At 44.7% G+C, this 21,032-nt stretch overlaps 1 protein-coding gene across 11 annotated transcripts in view; it reads right to left on the reverse strand.

The window, feature by feature from the left end:
• Positions 1–206: 206 nt before the first annotated feature.
• Positions 207–21,032, reverse strand: part of FRMD8 (FERM domain containing 8) — a 1,471,206-nt gene continuing 1,450,380 nt past the window's right edge. For all 11 annotated transcript variants that reach the window (XM_069644727.1, XM_069644720.1, XM_069644726.1 and 8 more), the window contains one exon: positions 207–2,339. In XM_069644727.1, coding sequence (XP_069500828.1) covers positions 2,221–2,339 — 119 coding nt within the window. In that variant the 3' untranslated portion in view covers positions 207–2,220. The remainder of the gene's footprint in view (positions 2,340–21,032) is intronic.

Here is a 21,032-nt window from a genome sequence, read left to right on the forward strand (position 1 = left end):
ATCTCTGCATTGAGTGAAAACACTATTCTAGATCTTGGAGGTGGAGGGAGGGGGAATGAGGACCTTCAACTGTAATCTATATTGTCTTCGGACCTTCCTATATCTTCTTATATAGTGCTGAGAATATGCAACAAGATTTACGCACAGGAACAAGAACATTAAAAAACACTGAACAATGAAAAGAAAATATTCAGCTAGAGAATGTATTCTGATTTTAGAAAGGTTTCATTTATTTTAATCATACAGTGTCTACGAACATAATATTAAAGAAAGAGAATAGCCCGCTGGCTGCATATTTTGCACATGGATTTCCAAAGACCGGGAGTGTTGTGCATAAACAATAATGCAGATAGATTTAAGGTCATCATGAAATACAGACAAAATAGCTTTGCACACATTATGTGCTAGTGCCAGAAATTCAGAGTAACATCAGAAAAGAACAACCCACAAAGATGAAGTTATTCATTGTGCATCAAAGGCAAGTCCATATCATTAGGGCAGAATGCAAATAATTAAAGGGATCCCGAGAGCAGAGGAAAGTTATATATAAGCACAAGCTTTGAATCAGTGGTGTACAAGGTGACACTTCAGCAGAACCTCAGGGCCAGGGGTAGAGGTTGACATGGGATCCTTTGGCACAGGCAGTGATCCACAAAGGAAACACTGTACACACGGCAGAGATCTAACAAGGGAACCTTGTAGCCGAGGGCAAAGATTACTAGGTAACACCACAGCCAAGGAAAAAGATCTTCAGGGGAACGCCTGAAGTCCAGAGCGGAGATCACAAAGGTACACTCCAAGCCAAGGGGAAAGAGATCAACAATCGAACCCAGAAGAAGCTGGAAATCTAGAATGGGGGGGCCTCAAAGCAAAGATATGCAAGGGATCCACAGAGACTGGGGTAAAGATCTACCAATAATCCTCAGATGTAAGGGAACCGTGTAGTTGAGGGCAAAAATCTATACCAGATGAACACAGAGAACTGCAGCTGCTGTTCAGAAAAATGTTTTAGCTCCACAAGCTAAGTAAATGGTTAAGGGAGAAAGGAGGGGTGCCGCTGCATATCATCACTGAGTTGCACTGTCAAGCAACTGCTACTCTGCAGTAATTCCTATCAGTTTGGATAAAGTGGAGTGTGGGAGAGGCTACATTTAGGAGGGCACATCCTCATCTCCAGCTATGATCTGGAGAAGTCACAAAAGGTTCCCCATCTACAAAAGATTACCATACAACCAAGTAGAGATTTTCTTGGACAGATATACCCCAAAGATTCAACCCCTCTTCCAATAACAAATCTGGACTAGGGGCACACCCGTTTTAAGCCCCCACTTATTTGACTGGATCGGGGATCACCTTTAGGCAAAAAAACAAAAAAATACATTGAGAATTCTTTTTAGTTTAATGGGCCACATTGAACATATCAGCAGGAAATAGACTAGGAGAGAGATTGGGTTTTTGCGAAGGAAGACCCCAACTTGATGCAATGGGTTAGTTGGCATAAAAGTGGTTTTGCAACCTGGAAAGAGGTGCCTGCACCAGCATGATTGACCAAGGTTCATACCACAACACAAAGTAGGCCAACAATTACCATCTTATGCATATTTAAATAGTCATTTGTATGGCACAATTGATGATCCTATGGCAAAATCATACATTATGACCAATGGCAGTAAACAAGATCTGTACTACAAAAAAGTGTCTGTACCCGAGTGTGCTTAGGGATGAGTAATCAGTCTCAACATTGTACATTAACCAGAATGTACAATTAGCAGCTGCTCTCTGAGCAGGTCGACCAAACAAGGATAAAAATAAACTAATATCCAAGACAGGTGAACAACAAAGGCACTGATAGCAAGGAGGACACAATTTAAGTGTAGAATCCCTGGAGAAGGCAATAGTTGGGCTGGGCAGTGGATACATTCAGGTGGAAGGAAAAGTGAGAAACCCAATACAAATGGAAAGGTCGAACAGGTAGATTAATGTGTGCACATTCAGGGCGTCTGCATGCAGAGAAAACAAGGTGTGGCAATAGAGGATCAATAAATCATTAAACACAAGCTCTTATCCGGAAGGTCAGCAGAATTATTTTGTGAAGTAACAGCAGTGTTGCGTTGAGGAATGGTGTGTACATTGTCTCTTCTTGGTTCAATGTCTTTGTTTGAATTGGTCCACTCCTTCAATCATGGTTGATTGTCTTCGGATGAGACTGCGTTGGAAAAGTCAACCCTGCTCCAGGTTCTCCGACATCTGTACCTCTGAATAGGTAGCATTACCATGGGATGTCTGGCGGGAAAAGAAGGAAGCTGTGCGCTTGGGTTTCACACGCTTTATCTCTGTGCCTGCCATGAGAAAGGCGAAAAAGACAGTTAAAAAGGAGGTAAGCAAGTGTAGGCAAAAAAGACAACAGAATAGTAAAAAAGGTAGACTGGGGTAGATGGGGTGGAGGAATTTCAAAAGAAGCAAGAGCATGGCCCAGAAAAAACAAAAAGGCGGGAGGACATCAAGAGGAAAATGTGAAGCAGCAGAGGAAGACCATCAACAAGAGGGAAGAGCCTACAGAATCGAAGTGATGGGAAGAGAGTGTAAACAAGGAAGAGTAAGTGTTAGAAAAGTTCAATATGATGGTTGGCAAAATAAGAAAGGGAACACAGGTGAAGGCAAAGAAAGTTACCGAGAGAAGAGGGGATCGTCTACAATTAAGAATAGATGACAAAGAGAAGAGGAGCACAGGTGGGAAGGATGGGGACAAGGGGAGACAACGTGAGGAGAGGAAAATGAACAGTTAGAGTAGGATGACTACAAGGGTGGAATCCGAAGAGGTAGGGGCAGTCAGGAAGAGAATGTGAACTGAAGTGTGGAGGGTGCATTACAGAGATAACATAGGGTGTAGAAGAGGAGCAGAGCTATCAACAAACAAGAGCACACAGACAGGAAGAGGGGATATAGAAAAAGGAAGAGGAAAGCAGACAATGAAAGATGAAGGAGAGAAGGAAGGGAGGACAGAGGAAAAAGGTAGAGCTTTGTGGGCAACAAAAGAGAAGGGCAGAAAAGTGGAGAGCAGTTTTAAAGTGGGAGATGATGTGTAAGAGGTGAATAGAAACGAGGAGTGGAGAAAGCAGAGCAAAAGAATACGAGGAGGGTTGGTAGGTGGGAGGGTGAGAATGTCAGACACAAGAAAGGGGAATGCATGAATATAGAAAGAAAGTAAGATATGCAGGAGTAAACCAAGATGGACAGGATGAAAAAGTTAAATCGATTAAGACAGGTAGCGAGGGATCTCCAAATGGAGAGAAGATGCATGAAGATTAAAGCACACAGGAGGGGGGACAGGAAGCAGGCAGATTATGTTGAAGATGGAAGGTAATGGAGGGGGAAGGAAACGAGCAGGGGGACATTAAGAGCAGATAGGAAAATAATATAAAATGATAGTATGAGTGGGAATACAGAAAGGGTGGAGGTAGGAGAGTGGACCTGAGAGATGTTAAAGATTCAATTGGGCAAGGGTAGAGTGGGCGGAAGACAGGTTTATCTGAGTGATAAAGCCATCAAAAGTAGAAGATAGACGGTGATAGACGGGTGATCACCAGGCAAAAGAATACAGTGGGGATGGCCGCAGGGCAAAAAACCAGGAGGGGCAGACAGACCAATGGCAGACAGAAAAATAACAGGTGGCTGGTCCTCGTCAGCAAACACATGGGAAGTAATGAGGACTGCAAGAGATGAGGAGAGTGGATTGTGAGAGGACAGTGGAAAGGAGAGCAACAAAGAATAAAGTGCTCATAAGTGCAAGGTGAGGATGGCAGACATAGAAAGGAGAGTGAGTAGATGATAGGAAGAAATTAAGATAGTCAAAGTGAAAGGAGGGCAGACAGGAGGAGAAACATAGATAATGGCGAGTAAAGCAGAGAACACAAGGGATACACAGAGCGAGAAAGAGCAGAAAGATGAAAGCGGGCAGATGAGGGTGAACAGGAGGCAATGATGTCAGAAAGGAAAAAGGGTACAGTAGAAGCACAGGAGAGCAGAGAGGAGAAGAATAGGAGACAGGATAGGTTGATGAACAGGAAGAGAGGAGCTCAGACGGGAGAGAGCTGAAAGAGGAGAAAGGGTTAAACAGAAGAGAAGTATCATTACAGAGTGAAGGGTATTGACAGGAAGGGAGCAGAACAGAAAGAAATAGACAGAGGGGAGGAGAGGATAAGAGAAAGGCAGAGAAAATATACAAGGATGACAGCATTAAAAAGGGGGGGAAAGGACTAACGTGCATAGCAAGGTGGACATAAAGACTGGGGCATACAGGAGTGGATGAAACGGTAGATAGGAAGCGAGACTTGGAAGGGGATTGAAGTGGAGGGCACAGCAAATCACTTGATGAGAAAAGAGGATGACAGAGCAGCTTCTCTGGAGCCTTTACATTCCTGAAGTGATGTCATATTCTGGCCATTTTTGTAGTGTGAGAACATACAATGTGATATTACTGCGATACACCCCACCAACCAGACAGCCAGTACTCTAGCATTAGCCATCATAAAATTATCCACAACACTCCTAATGTAGTCGCAATGGGAATAATCGAACAATGCATAAACAAAATTCTGCTTCACTGAAATTTTAACACATTTTGAAAAAAATCAATGGTAAAATAAAAGTTTATTTTGTGAACTAAACACCAGTGAACATTGGCTCATTGAGAGTGAGCAGATTTAACACAGACATATCATGTGAGATTTTCCCTTGACGTCTGAGGACAAGAGGCCCAAAAGAGGAGGTTGGGTTTCCATCAGCCATGTTATATACCCAAATGAGATGAAGAATGGTCATATGGTTTTAGAAAAGTGCCATCATGCGGTCACGTGGTACGTTTGACCTGAGCAAAAGCAGCTCAAAGGAGGAGCTCAGCAGCCACTGAAACAAACCTCAATTAATAGACCCAATCCAAGGTTTATCTTCTAAAACAACTGTGCCACCCTCCTCTGCAGGCCGATGTGCCCCCAAAATACAAAATAAATATCAGCAGAAAATTGAAGACACTGCCCGGAAATGACCGGGCCCGGCACGGGAGCCAGCAAGCGGGAGACTGCAGATTTCTAGTGGTAGAGCACTCCAAGAAATAGTGCCAGAACTTGAAAAGAACAACCCAACACTCTTACGTTTAAGGGGAGGAACAGAAACCAAGCACTTGTTCAGTGTCCTTACATTCTTTTCTTTTTTTTTTTTTTTTTAAACTTTGATTTTATTAGCATTTTCTTATTGTAACAAACCGGGCAATGAAAACAAAAAGTACATATGATGAAATTAGCTAGCCCGTTCAACCCTTTATCCCGCCCCTACCCTCTAGCCCCTCCCCAACAGAGCCAGCCCCCCCCCGCAAGCCTACTGAAGTTTCGGACATATGAGACATTGAGCGTCCTTTTCATATCTTGTACTCAGGAGATGATGCGATGTACCAGGTGACCATATTTTGCCGGCTGAGGTAAAGGTTGCTGTTCCCCGGGTCGTGGGCACTCAGGGCAGACCCAGCTTGGCCCCGGATTCCCTCCCCCCTCCCTCCTGGCATGGGCGAGAGTTTCGCATCAGTGGACGTCCCATCCCCAAGACTGTTGCACACCATACCAGTTTGCCTGGAAAGAACTCATGTCATTGTTCACCATTGCTGTGAGTTTATCCATTAGGAACATATTCTTTACCTTTCCCAGCCATTCCTCCTTCGAGGGGGGTTCCGGGCTCTTCCACTTCTGTGCCAGGGCCACCCTCCCCGCTCGCAACATTGTTTCCGTCATCCTTGGATATCTATATATCTCCATGTCCTCCGGGGGAAGGCCCAACAGCATCGACAAAGGGTCTTGGGGGAGAGGCTCGTCCGACACCTCCGCTATCCAGGCCCGAACCCTTCCCCAGAAGTCGTGAACTTTTGGACAAAGCCACCACATGTGTTTTCTGGATCCCCTCTGACCACATCCCCTCGGGCACATCGGTGATACACCTGGGAACATTTTGGACAGTTTCGCTGGGTCCCTGTGCCACCCCTGCAATATCTTGAAATTATGTTCCATATCCGCGGTGAATAAGTTCCCGTGGAAGGCGATTTTGAAAATCCTTGACCAAGCGTCTTCCGAGATGACCTCCCCCGCCAAATCGTTCCAAAATGAGCGAAAACCCCGTCTCCCGGGGAGGTTAATGGTGTTCAAAATTTTATACATGTTCGATACCACGCCCTTTCTTGAGGTTGCTGTGTCCAGGAACTTCTCAAAGGGAGTCAGCTGCCTCCTCAAATATTGGTCCCATGATTGGTCACACAATATGCCCTTGAGACGGAGGTACTCAAAAATGGTTAAGGACCCTTGGCCAAGTGCTTCCCTCAGATCCTCGTATGCCAGGAATTCTCCCTCCTTAAACATCTGCCCTGCCCATTCCATCCCCAAGTCAGACCAGATCTGGGAGTTTCGAAACCCCCTCTTGCCTAGGTTGAGGGGGAGACCCCAAAGGGAGGACATCGGAGACGGCCATGAGATGAAATGGGCTGTCTGCGGGCCCTCCTTCCAAATTTCCCAGAGGACTCCCAGGGTCGGGTGACTTCTTAACTTTCCTGGGATAGATTTGCGTGGGGCCCATAGGAGGTCCCTAACCTTCAGGGGGTGGGCGTCCATATCCTCTAAGCATGACCAGTACGTCCCCATCCCTTCTTTCATGTGTTCCAGGAGGACCCTCAACTGAGCGGCTCGGAAGTAAAGGCGGAAATCAGGAAGCCCGAACCCTCCCTCCTCCCTCGGTAGTGTCAGGGTCGCTCTCCCGGTCCTCAGGGTTTTCCCTTGCCATATGAATTCTTGGACTGCGTTTTGTAGGACCCTAAAGGTCTGCTCTGGGACGATGGTGGGGAGCGCTGTCAACAGGTACAGGAGTCTTGGTAAGACATTCATCTTAACCGCCGTCATCCGGCCATACCAGGACAGGATCATCTTGCCCCATTTCCTCAAGTCTGACGTGATCCCTGCCAATATAGGGTCGTAATTGGTGGAGGCTAGTTTGGTCAGGTCCCTAGTAAGCAGGACGCCCAGGTATCGTATGGAGGTCTTTCCCACTGTAATCCCCTCGAGTCTGTCCAGCGGGTCTAGCTCGGGGTCTTTTACTTTCATTGGTCCTTACATTCTTAACCTGCACATACCAGAAGATCTCATCTTTCAAGCAGGCCAGAGCATTACAGCGCATTATTTTATGTAGAAGGGTAAGAGCCTTGAACTAAACTCTGGCAGTCACTTGTAGCCAATGGAGTTTCCTTAAAAGTAGTGAAATGTACTCTTGTCTAGGTGTGTCTGTGTTACAATAAACACTGCTGTGTTTAGAAGAATTTGGAGCAGATGGAGGGTCTTCTTGTATGCTCCAAGAAAAAGCACTTTGCAGTTATCCCACTTAGCACCAATGATAGCCTGGTCAATTGTGATGCAGTTTTCTTGGTAAAGAAATTGGTTAATCCTTTTAAGCAACATTAGGTCATATCAAGATAGCTAACAAATAACAGCTTGATTAAGCATGGACAGAGTGGTACACATTATACAGTGGAACTTCACTTTCTATTTTTTTAGTTTTAATAGTTAAACCTGTTACTCAGATGCAGATATGCAAATAGATTGAGGGCATTTTAGATTTTAATTGATCTGTATATGAAAGAAGAAATTCAGATTAGATGGGTTAAGATTTAGAAAGTGCATTCTCATCCATGTCTCAAGGAGATTGGAGAGTACCTGAATATGTTCCCGGTTTTCCTCGCGAAAACCTGTTACCTTGAACAGAATTAGAGTGTCATGCACATAGTTGTGGAAGGTCATGCCAGTATGTACAGGAAGGTAATGCAGCGGCGTGATATACATTCTGAATAAGAGTCCACAAAGCAAGAGTCCTTGGGTCCAACATAAAGGAGTGTAGACTAAACTGATTCAAAGGGTATTAGTCCGACAGAAGGTGGCCTATAATGAAGAAATGCGTGAAAAGAGTAATCTGATCAAGCCCAATTATGTGGTAACCCTATATAACCAAATTTGGTGGTCAATTGTATCAAATGTCGCTGACAAAGATGCATGCATGAGTCATCTATTTCTAGTATTTAAGAAGAGTCTTCTTCATATGTAGACGCAAAGGTTCCATGCTCCAATTGGGCCTGAAGCCTCAGTGATAAACACGCAAGATCAATTCTTCCTTAGCAAAGTCCCCTAGTTGGATACAGGCAACTTTATCAAGAATTTGTAATAGAAAAGAGCAGTTTGAAATAGGACAAAATCAAGTGCAAAGAACTGGGTCAAACATTTTGTTTTTTGAAGTTGTGTGACCCAGATTATTTTTAAGGTATTTGGGAATAAAGTCTGCCTTAAAAGAAAGGTATAGAATGTTCAGAATGAGGGAAGCCAACGTCTCAAGATGACCATCACCCAAAAGGGCATTGGTTCCTGGACCAGGGACCAGGGGTTGACTAAAGCAAATTCATAACACAGATCATTTACTGTGATGGACTGAAAGGGAAAACGGAGATAAATGCTGTGGTTCAGAGGCTGTCCTGGACATTTCAGACATCAGGATGACGAATGGTGCTGAATATGTTGATATTGTTTCAGACTGAAAAATAGTCCTGCAGTATATCACACCAGATAGTTAGGAGTCTAGATCTCTACGTTTGGGGGGAGCCAAGTTAAGCAAGAATCAGAAAACAAATGGTTCAGTTAGAAATAATCTGTGATATATTTTCTTCGTCTTTAAAATTGCATGTTTTCAAAATTCAGATTCAGATGGGGAGGTGGGCAAGAGAAAATGGATGGATTAGCAGAAAGGAGGATATGTTGACATTTTATAGCTAAGGAGGAACGACAACTGAGGAACGGACCTCTCTTTCCTTGAATGTGCAGTGCATCCAACAATAGATCAAACAGTGCAAAGTGTGGTGTGTCCTCTTAGGCATGAGGCGAGAATACGGATATTATAAGAGACCCATCCAACTGTGGCATAGAGCTCTGGGTTTGCCCTAAATTGAGGGCCAAGTAGGTCAACCATCTCCAAAGGAGTCCTGACCATAATACATGAAGCTGTAAAATTCAACATGTTTGATATAAATACAGGCTCTAAAGGTGGATGGGAACTGATCAAGGGCATCCTTGTGGGATGCAAGGAGTTACTAATTAAAATAGATGGCCCGAATCATGATAGTTCTGAGTTTTAGAACAGTTATTTAATCAGATACACAAGGACCTATATGGAGGCTTGATCACTAGAGGAGAGTATAGCATTATTGACGTCCAGTATAATAGAGCCTCCAACAGAACATGTCAATTGTCTCATGCAGCGGAAAGCATCAGAAATTCAAATGCATTTTACAGGTTGAAAGAAAGCTGGAGGGTTCTACATGCTTGGGTCAAACATAGCTTTATTCTTTTATGCTTACGAGATTCTCTCTCTTCAATAGACCGGTTCCTAGTAGTGGTGTACCGAATAGTGAAATTACTATTTGGCTGAATACCCAATAGTTGGCCATGGTATTAGGCCAAAGCCAAATAGTTAATTTCCATAACATGACCCCAGCAGCATATTATATACTGCTAGAAGCATGTTTCCTCCAGCAGTATATTACATTTTAGTATACTAATGGAGGCACTTTCTAGAAATAGGCAGCTTTTTCCCAATGGATAAATGAACATTTTCTGATCAGTTTAACAATTGAACGTATCCGAAAATGTTCATGTATCCATAGGAAAATGCTGCGCCATTTCCATAACGTGCATTCAGCAGTATCGTATATGCTACTGGAGGCACGTTATGGGAACACATTCTGCACACCAGTGAAGGTGACATTACGTAAACGCCACCTTCACTAGTGTGCAGAGTGTATTTTGCGCACAGAGTTGCCAAAGATTTCATGTGGAGACTGAACAAAACACTGTTGTGGGAAGGCTGCATCAGACAATAAGCAAGCACGTTGCTTATTGGTTGCTGCAGCCTCTCCCCCAGCAGTGTCTTGCACACAGAGCATCAAGGAAATCCTAGGAGGCGCTCAGTGAGCAAAATGCATTCTGCACATCAGGGATGGTGGCTTTTACATAAAACATACAAGACATTGGCGACTTATATGAGCTCCATACGGAGATGCCGTGGCCACCCTAACCGCCAAGTTCTGCAACAGCTGCAGGCGGTGCACCAACCCTAGAGGTTGTGCCAAATAGAGGGCATTGCAATGATCAAGCCGACTATCGATCTGGGAGGACACCACTAATGGACGAGGATGTTCCGGCAAAAAAGGCAGAATCTGGCATAAAACCCTAAGAAAAAAATGACCAGTCTTACAGACTACACTAACCTGTGGTAGCATGGATAAATCGGATGATAACAAAACCCCCAGATTCTTAACCATCTTCACCGGAGAGGTACAGTCACCCAAAGTAGAAGGCCAGAAAGCACCAGACCATTCAGTGGTGACCAGAGAAGAACCCACCACTAAGACTTCGGTCTTGTCCCCATTCAGCTTCAGCCAATTCGCACTCATCCAATTTCCTACTGCCGATAGACCGTCCCGAAAAACCAGGGACAGTATCAGGATCCTGATCCAAACAGACCAAGATCTGGGTGTCAGCATAAGAGTAACAACGAAAACCGTAGGAACGGATGAGGTGAATCAGAGGCTGAATATAGATATTAAACAACATGGGGGACAAGGCCGATCCCAGAGGAACCCCACGGGATAACATTAGAGAAGAAAGAAAAGGAGGTAAAGAAATAGATTGACCCCGATCAGTGAGAAAGGAAGAAAATGAAGAAAACCAACTTAGGACAGGCCCCGAGAGGCCAGCTTCCTTGTAGGTGAAAAACCAGGACGGCGTGGTCAACTGTATCAAATGCCGCTGACAGATCTAATAATATCAGGGCTCCCACACTGCCCTGGTCAGCTAGCCTAGTCAGGTCATCCACCACTAACACTAGGACACTCTTGGTACCCCGATCTGGGCGGAACTCTGACTGAAACGGGTCCAAAAAGAGGATGACTCAAGAAAAGAGGAAAGCAACAGGGCAATTAAAGACTCCAATTACTTCATGGGGAATGGGAGCAAAGAGATGGGATGGAAATGTGCTAGTACTGACACATCCAATGATGGTTTCTTCAGGAGCGGTATCACCGTAGCCTGTTTAACTCAAGTGACACCACCGTCCCTGCAAGAAGAGTTGACCGCCTCTACTATCCAAGGAGTCATATCCAGCAGAATTTCTTTAAGAACGGTCAAAGGAATAGGGTCAGAGGGGGCAGCCGATTTCAAATGCCCCACCGCCTGGTGGATATCGATGGCCTGAAAGACTGTAAACGTATTCCATCCAATACTCTCAAAGGGTAACCTGCCTCCAACTGAGGTTGTGACCATTTTCTGGTCATTTCCTGAGATGTTAGCGCGGATATCCGCTACTTTTGTGTGGAAGAATTCCGATAACGAGTCGCACCAAGCCTGAGAGGGAGGCGCTGAGGGAGAGAACCGAGAAGCCGAAGAAAAGGATCTAACCACAGAAAGAGCTCCTTTGATTGACTAAAAGCAGATTCCACCTTACATGTAAAATATGCTCGTTTTGCCAAAATAACATCTTGATGATAGGCTCTTGAAAGACAATGAAAGGAAGCCTTCTTGGCTGCTCCATAGGCACGGCACCATTTGCGCTCTGCCTGTCTAACAAGCAAGAGGGAGGCTTTCAGAGCCTCAGTAAACCAAGGCTCTGAGGGGCGTCTCCTGGTTTGAACTAATTTAAGAGGGGCTACCTGATCTGCAACATGAAAACTGAACTAAAGAAGTACTTTGAACGTAATGTGATATAACTTTGCTCAAAACGAGGATTTCGGAACACTTAAGAAACATCAACAAAGACATCAGATTTCCACTTGGTCTACATTTTCTCACTGAGCATTCAGAAACTCAAACGGACAATATCAAATTTTTTGGTTTGAAAAAAGTAGAAACATCATCCAGAGGTGGAGACAATGAGAAAAGATTAAGACAACGGGAAGCATTCTGGATATGCTCTCTGGACTGTTGCCAAACGGGCCTCAATTCTGATTCAGAATTAGGACACTTTTTGTAACCTCAAGATTACGGTCATTGTGTATAATCCTATTGTTGGTGTTAATCAAAAGTCACAAGCTAGTATAATTTTATTTGATGTTAATCACGAGTTACTAGTTCATCAATGACAGAAATCACTATTTATTTATTTGTTTTTATAAATATTCTTCTCACCAAACTACAATGTGCACTGGAAACAATACTTTCCAGACTTCATTCTAATCATACTTATCTTATATTAAGTAGGTTTCCATCAAATGATCACCTATTATAAATTTAACATTTCTGTTCTCAGAAATTTCTTTTTAAACCTGTCTATATAATTGGTATTTATCACCTTAACTCAAACTGGTGCGTCCTGATAATATAGCCCTTATAATTTAAGTGACATTCAATCTATATCAATAAGTATTTAAACTGAAAAATAGGCTCATATTCGCCCAATTGATTAACAATTTAATCCTTGTTCTCCTAAATATACCACATACAAAGCTATTTAAATTTGCCCGATCCAAAAAGGCGGAAATTAACTTATCCGATGCAACAGAAAATGTAACCACAATAATTAGAGTGGCATTAAGCATTACTAACCAATACTTTTCTCTCATTCAAGAAAATAGGCTTATACTTATTAATTTGTTAAATAGAATGATGTCTCTTATTTTCAACAAACACCAAGTTTAGAATTATCTAATTTGCCCTTTTCAAAATGGCGTCTCAGAACGTACATTCTGAACGCCATGACGCAATACGTATATATAGCGGCCATCTTACGGTCAGTCTGTGCCCCAAACAACATTGCGGAAAGAAGGACGCTCACTGAATCGCACAAGTTTGAATTGTAAAATAAGAACGTAAATGCCTTAGACAGCACAAATCGTCTGTTTTAGAATACAAAATTCTGTATTCAGTTTAGCTTTTCAATCCTAACGGAATATCGTGTTCCTTCCAATTCTAGCCCATTGCGCGTAACCGCGCAATGCAACTCATAGGAAGTAACGTTGATTGCAAACTCGAACACTTTTGAATGAAAACAGGGGCATCTTTGAAACCGATCTCTAAACCACAAGGTTCCTGCAAATCAATACAAACAAAATTCTTTTTGAACACAAACTAAGGTGAGAATGTTACAAGGAGAGATAGCAATTAAAATGTCCCTTCTATTTCGTTTTGGCTCTATAACCATTAGAACTTTTTTTGACCTGTGCATATTCACAAGAGAATGAAATTATTAAAACCTAATCAACTGCCTATATCTCTCCAACTATATAAAAAATAGAGTTTCGTTGAAATTCAACTGATCAATGTATTTATTGAAAATGTTTCTATGAGCACACCATGTAATTTGAAATTCATTTTATTTTTGGTTAACTTTTCAACAGATTTTCTTAATATTGTATGGAATGAATACAATGGAATGAAATCACATTGTTCACACCCTCCTGAAGAACCAATGTACTTGGGGAAACACGTGTCCAGGGAATATTGAAAAATCGAACCAATTACAATGTTTCTTTTTGACAAATGTATCAAGATTCAAGAATCTCATTAACCACTGGTGTGAAAACTAATTGATGGTGCGCAAGAACTTGTGACTAGCAATTCTAATTGTACTTTGAATGTAACAAATTAGAGTAGGATGGGCACGATGTAGGAGGTCTTCAAGGCCTACATAAGCAGAATATGCTTATTGCTAGAAAGCATTATACTACGTGCAATCCCAGCAAAGCCGACATCAATAGAGGCAGACGGGTTCAGGGTGGAAATTAAATACAAGAACTGTGAAGTTACTAGCTGATATTTGAATACATAAAACCAAATTTGATAATTGGTGCGAGAGATTAAATGCCCCTCGAGTTAAACACAAACATGTAAAGATGCAGAAGGTGAATGATGTGGCTGAGCAGTAACATGGATCATTAAGTGGGAAAAGCGTGAAAGATATATAAAGAGACTAATAATTACTTATGGAAACGTGCTGCACATTGATGCAAATATCTATTTTGAGTTGGAGGCCTTCTATAATCTCCATCTTCAAACAATCCCTATATTTGCAGGCAAGGTAGATGCATATCTGCAAGATGTGTTAAGGGCTAGTTTGAACATATGAGATGCAGAGAAAGTGGAAGTCATGGTGCCAGCGATTATTACTGCCATTGAAGAGATGGGATTGGAGATAAATTCTATAAACATTTCACACCAACAATAGCCTCAAAATTGTTATCAGTCTATAATAAGGTGCTAGCTAACAGAAGGCTAAAAACAATATGTAAAACCCCTATCACCACAATCCTGAAATCAGGCAGAGATCCAAATAGTTGTGGGCCATACTGATCCTTATTGCTGCTACACCTGGATGGCAACAAATTAGGGAGGGTTGTCACAAACAGGTAGACACCCTTCATGAAGACAGTAGCCCATGTGGAGGAGGCAGGCTTTATCCCTGGGCATTAGGGACAATATTTACAGATGATATTTGATTTTGATAAATTTGCACCACGCACACTACGGAATAAACCATATCTAGGTGTACATTTTACCAATATTGATTTGCTGACTGAAAATGACGTGTCAAGACAACTGTTTTAAAGTTTTCCTGAAGACCATGAGGGAGGTACGTTTGTGCAAAGGGAGCAGTAGCGAATTTCACAGATGGGGCCCGTAGACCGAAAAATGTATGTTGCCTCTAAGAACACTGTGGGAGGCAGGAATCGATAATTGTGGATCAGCTGAACGAAGAGTATGGTTAGACGGATAATGGTCAATTTTGTAAACTAGTTAGAGTAGCAGATCCATGTATACACTTTAGCACCAAGCACAATATTTTAAAATCTATTCTCTGCCTGACAGGTAGCCAATGCAAGATGCAGAAACTGATGCTGCTTTAGGTAACTTAAAGATAAGTGTGAATGCTGCATTTTGAGCCTCTAAAATCTATTAAGTTGTTTGCCAAGTATGCCTGCTAACAAGTCATGTGCATAGTCCAACCTGGAATTAACCATGGAGCCCACTAACACGCAGTGATCTGTAGATGATGTATGGAAGGATGTGCCAAAGCAAATCGTAAGTTGCAAAAGAAACTGTTGCTCCAACCTGATGAGCACCCTAAATTTACCTGCTCTATACATCTTAAGTTCTTGACTTTGGGGGTAAATATCATAGGAAGACCAAATAGGCAAGGGGGGGGGGTGGGGGCTAATCTGTGTAGACTCTCTAAGATGTTCAGGCCCAAACAAAATAAGCTCTGTTTTGGAACTTATTGGTCGTCATCCATTGGCCGACTTCGGTAGTGCACTCCACTATTTTATGCATTGACTCAACAGATTTGCTTACATTCATATAAATTTGTGTGTCACCTGCATAGGACAGGTAACAGCTTGTACTTGGTAAAAATGGCTAAGACTGGTTGCATATAAATGTTAAACAATGGGGTGTGGTGGGCCAGAAGAAGAAGTTGGACAAAACGTGGACATTTTGAGGTTCTTTTATTTAAATAAGAAAAGGCCTATCTGGCCAAAATGCTGTAAGGGAATTCCCTACCTAACTAAATTAAACTAAAAGGTGCTAGTTTGCCTTCAGGAAGCCAAAAACAAAAATGTCCTCAGTCCAAACCTAAATTTGCCTGATCCGACTACTAATAACTAAGCTGAGCCAAAAGAATGTCTCTTCTTTGCCTTTTATCTTGAGGAATTCCTTCAGGGTTTTCTTATTCATTATACCTCTTCAATGTGCAAATGTCTGTTTGGAAAAACAGCTCCTTTTAGTGATCTTTCCTGATAAGGTTTGAGTGTTTTGTTTACTAGCTCATGTAGCTCTTCCAAACTGTTCATGGATCTTGCCTTCCAGACCAAATGCCCCTTATCTTGGTTCTCCTTGAGATAGTCTCTCAAATATTTTCCTTGCGCTTTATGTTGTTCACTTGCTTTATCAGCTTTGCGAGTTCCCCAGCTCTGGGGGTCTCCTTAATGAACTCTTTTCCTTGTTTTGCTCACTCTGTATTTTTAACTCAACACGCACTGTAACTTCTCTTTAAGCATTCACCACTTTTCTGCCCTTATCTCTCCGAGTTATACCCTGGTGTTCTTTCTCCCTTCTGCAGGATCTTTGTCTGCACTTTTTGAATGCTTTAGTTATTCTTACGCTTTAGGTTTCCGAACAGTTACTGAAGTTATCTCATTATACTGGTCCTCTATTCCGTTATTGCCCTTCACATTGCCATCACAGTCTCAGTTCTTTATTACAGACTCTCGCGGCATCCTCCCGCTACTCCAGTCCACCCCAGTACCTGTTTGTTGTGGGTGACTTCACAGGGCTCGGAACTCGCTTGGGCAGGGTAGTCTGCTTTCTTGTTTCCTCTATCCGCACTTCTTGCTCGTTCCGATCTCTGTGTTTCTGCATTTTGCAGAGTTATGTGAATGGAAGCTTTACACTCTCCTGGTCTTCCAAGTTTCGCCGCCGTTATGCAGGTGCTAGGCCCACCACGGCACCTCTGTGGTCGTGCCATCTTGGACTGTTCCTCGCTACTGTCCTGCCAACGGCTTCCCTGCTGTTCACTTAACCAGGCCTCCAGCGTCTCCACTTTGCTCCACCTCTCCACAGCATTGTTACCTAGGGGGGCTTTCCCTGTGTACCGTTCTCTCTCCTCCTCGGGTTTCCTCATCCCATTTTCGTACAAACCTTCCTTAAAGGGGTATCACCATTTTGTGTAGAAGGCGTGCTTGATTGAACATTGCCTATAGTCAAACAGAAGGAGGACACAGTGTATTGGATGAGAGGCAGTTCCATATATGCTGATAAAGTGTCCTGCACAGGGAGTTCCCTTTGGGAATGAGAATTGTCGTCCCCTGAGGGGGAGTCACTCCCAGTGAGGTCCCACTTGCCCAGACCACTGTCATGACCCTTGCCCCTGGCCCTCACTGGCAAGTCAGCCTTCCAGTTAGGGCCAGGTCAAAGGCCTTAAAACCTCATCCAAGACTCTCTTGGAGTCAGTCCTGGCGCCTTTGGTGCCAGGCTCATAACCATCATGAAGACCAACATTAGAATGGGACTATTTACTAGGGACTATTTAACTTGGGGGGGTTCTACCAACATGGAGGTACACACAGCTCAGTTACAAGGAACTGAGCTATGCGATATAGTCTTTTGGGTGTGGCAGGCCTGGGACTAATTTACCTGGACTACTTTGGGTGTGGCAGGCCTGGGACTATTTTACCTGGACTACTTTACCTGAGACTATTTAAACCGCACCCAAACAGCAGAACATGCTTTGCATTATTCTGCTGTGGGCAGCGTAAAGCTCACCGTGTCCAGTTCTTTGATGCCAGTTTACCTGAAACCAAGGACCTGCAGAGAGTGAAAGAACACTACGAAACTTACCTGGAACAGTATCCTGTCTTCAATCCATCGCCGACTTCATTTCCACTCACCTGAAGGTACGAACTCCATCATCCGGCACTGCATGCATCCTGGAATACCATAACCTGGAAAGAGGAGAAAGAAGAACAAGTTACTCTCTTACCTGGTAACGTTCTTTCGATGGGATGATCCGACGACGTATTCCATATCTATGACAGTAATGTCCACAGCTGTGCTGCTTCGGAAAATCTTTCAGCGTCTGCGTCGATACGCCGTCCTCGAGGACCTCCTCCGACGGCCGACGTCACCCGATGTTATATGTAGGACGCACGACGCCCGTAGCCTCAGTTGTAGTTTTTTCCCCAGAACGTGCGACACCAGTCTTCTGCTAGTCAGACACACAAGCCTTGCGGAAACCTAAGCTGCAATCGCATAAGAAATTCTGTAGCGGGCATGGTAGGGAGGGAGCGATATGGAATACGTCGTCAGACCATCCCATCGAAAGAACGTTACCAGGTAAGAGTAACTTGTTCTTCGAGGGGATTGGGTCCTCCGACGTATTCCATATCTATGACAGACTCCCAAAGCAGTACCAAGCAAGGAGGTGGGAAAAGAATTTACAATACAAATTTAACATGCCCAATTAAATTGCGGAATAAAGGACTGCCTTGCCAAAGGCCAGATCCTGCCCTCGGATGTAATCGAGGGAGTAGTGACATACAAAAGTATGTACTGAAGCCCAGGTGGCTGCATCACAGATGTTACGAATAAGAACACCCCTCTGTAGGGCAGTAGATGCAGCCATGCCTCTGGTAGAATGGGCCCGCAAACCAGCTGGAGGGTCCTTACCCGCCAAGCGGTAACACTCGGAGATAGCTAAAATAATCCAACGAGACAAAGTCTGTTTCGTCACAGCTTGTCCCAAACGCTTTCCAGCGTAACCAATGAAGAGTTGATCGTCCACTCTGACCCGGGACATGCGTGAAACATAAAAGCTCAACGCTCTCCTAGGATCAAGCCTATGGAGTCTCTCCTCTTCCTTACCAGGATGTGGAGGAGGATAGAACGCCGGAACAACCACCATCTGGCTCAAATGAAATTCCGAAACCACCTTCGGAAGAAAGGAAGGACGAACTCTAAAAACAACCCTGTCCTTATGAAACACTGAAGGGTGGCTTAACTGAAAGTGCCTGTAACTCACTCACTCTGCGAGCGGAAGTGACCGCAACTAAAAATACAGTTTTAAGAGTTAACAGTCTCAAAGGAAAGCGTGCAAAGCAGGGGTGGACTGGCCTATAGGGCCTCTTTTGTGTGGTATTTCCAAATGTTCTCATAGGAAAAGCATTGGGCTTGCTGAAAATGTGTCATATGGGGCCACTTTTAACATTATTTCCAGGGCCTCTTTTGGTCCCCAGTAATTTTTTCCAGGGCCTCTTTTAGTTCCCAGTCCACCCCTGGTGCAAAGGCTCAAAGGGACCACCCATCAGAAACTTGAGAACAAGGTTCAAATCCCAAACTGGCACCAGGAAAGGTGACGGAGGGAACACATTAGTGAGCCCTTTCAGGAACTGAGAAATTAAAGGAATTTTGAAATAGGAACACTCTTCAGACGAGCGCTTAAATATGGACAGCGCTGCCAGGTAACCTTTAACGGTACCCACTTGCAAGCCCCTGTGGGCCAAAGAAAGCAAAAAAGACAGAACCGTGGGAATGTCACATTCAAAAGGATCCACATTCTGAACCCTGCACCAGTCGCAGAACTTACGCCAACGGTACAGGGACTTTGTTGCTGGCCGCCTGGCCGAGAGCAACACCTCCATCACGTCTTCAGGGAGGTCCCAATCCTTATAACTCAACCTTTCAGAAGCCAAGCGTGAAGGTTGAAGGATCTGACCTCTGGATGGAGAACCTGACCCCCCCTCCCATGAGAGCAGATCGTCTTGGTAGGGAAGACGACGTGGAGGGCAGATGGACAAGTCGAGAAGGTCTGGGTACCACGTCCTCCGAGCCCACGCCGGACCAATGAGGATCATCCGGGAACCGAACCTGCGTAACCTCCGCAGCACTTGCGGGATGACGGGGACTGGAGGAAACGCGTACAGCAGTGGGAAGGACCACTCGACCACGAACGTGTCTCCTAAGGCTCCTCTTGGAGGAAATTCCCGCAAGCAGGACCTTTCGCACTTCCGGTTGACACTGGAGGCGAAGAGATCCACTTGAGGGGTCCCCCAAAGGGCAAAGATCTCCAGGAGAATATCCTGAGCCAGCTCCCACTCGTGAGAGATCGCGCTCTGCCTGCTCAGAGCGTCCGCCGTCACGTTTTCGTCTCCGGCCAGATGGACTGCCGAGATCGAAACTTCCTGCTGGATGGCCCAGAACTCGAGCTGCATCGCCTCCCTGCACAGAGGAAGTGACCCTGCCCCCCCTTTTTGTTGAGGTAGTGCATGGCCACTGTGTTGTCCGTCAGAATCAGGACATTCTTTCCTCGCACAGTCGGCAGAAAAGCCTTCAGGGCTAGCCTGACTGCCCTCAGCTCCAACAGATTGATATGGAGTCTGGACTCCGACGGAGACCAATGACTGCTGACTCAACTCGTTGGCATGAGCTCCCCATCCCGTGAGGGATGTGTCTGTCACGATCGTCACCTCCGGCCAGGGAAGCCAAAACAGAGCTCCCTTCATCAGATTGCCTTCGAAGGCCCACCACAGAAGGTCCTGGGCGACCGAGGGCGGCACCTGAACGGGGTCCGACATCCTGCCGGAGGATTGTGACCACTGCATCTTGAGTGCCCACTGCAAAGATCTCATCCGCAGAAGAGCCTCTGGCACCAGAAGAATGCAGGATGCCATGAGGCCGAGCAACCTCAAGAACTCGAACGCCAGGAGCGTCTGGGCATGCTGAAACTTGTGCACCATCTGCTGAATGTGAAGAGCCCTCACCTGGGGAGGAAAACACTGCCCCATGGATGTGTTGAGCACTGACCGATGTACTGGAGCTGCTGTGTTGGCGTCAAATGGGACTTCTTTACATGGAGGGAGAAGCCCAGCCTGTGAAGGGAATGGCAGGTGACGGACAGATGATCCAGGACTTGCTCGGGAGATCGCGCCCTGATCAACCAATCGTCCAGGTAGGGGTAGACGTGAATCCCCCTTTCCTGAGATACGCTGCCACCACCACCATGAGCTTGGTGAAAACCCTTGGGGCGGAGGTCAATCCGAACGGCAGGACCCGAAACTGAAAGAGCGAGTCGCCAACCGCGAACCTCAGGTACTTCTTGTGCTTGGGATGGATCAGCACATGAAAATAAGCATCCTTGAGGTCAAGAGACACCAACCAGTCCTGAAGTTGAAGGGCCTGGAGGACTTGAGAAAGAGTAACCATCTTGAACTTGTCCTTCCTGAGGAGTTTGTTCAAACCGCGCAAGTCCATGATGGGTCTCAATACTCCGTCTTTCTTGGAAATCAAAAAATAAGGGGAATACCATCCCTTGTTCCTCTCCGCTACAGGCACCAGTTCTATGGCGCCTTTCTCCAGCAGGGCTTGAATTTCCTGCGCAAGGAGCGGATCCGGACTCTTCAAAGAGATTCCCTGGTGGATTGTCGT

The sequence above is a fragment of the Ambystoma mexicanum genome, chromosome 2p (assembly GCF_040938575.1).
Source record: "Ambystoma mexicanum isolate Mex_15411 chromosome 2p, UKY_AmexF1_1, whole genome shotgun sequence".
In the NCBI taxonomy this organism is placed as follows: Eukaryota; Metazoa; Chordata; class Amphibia; order Caudata; family Ambystomatidae; genus Ambystoma; species Ambystoma mexicanum.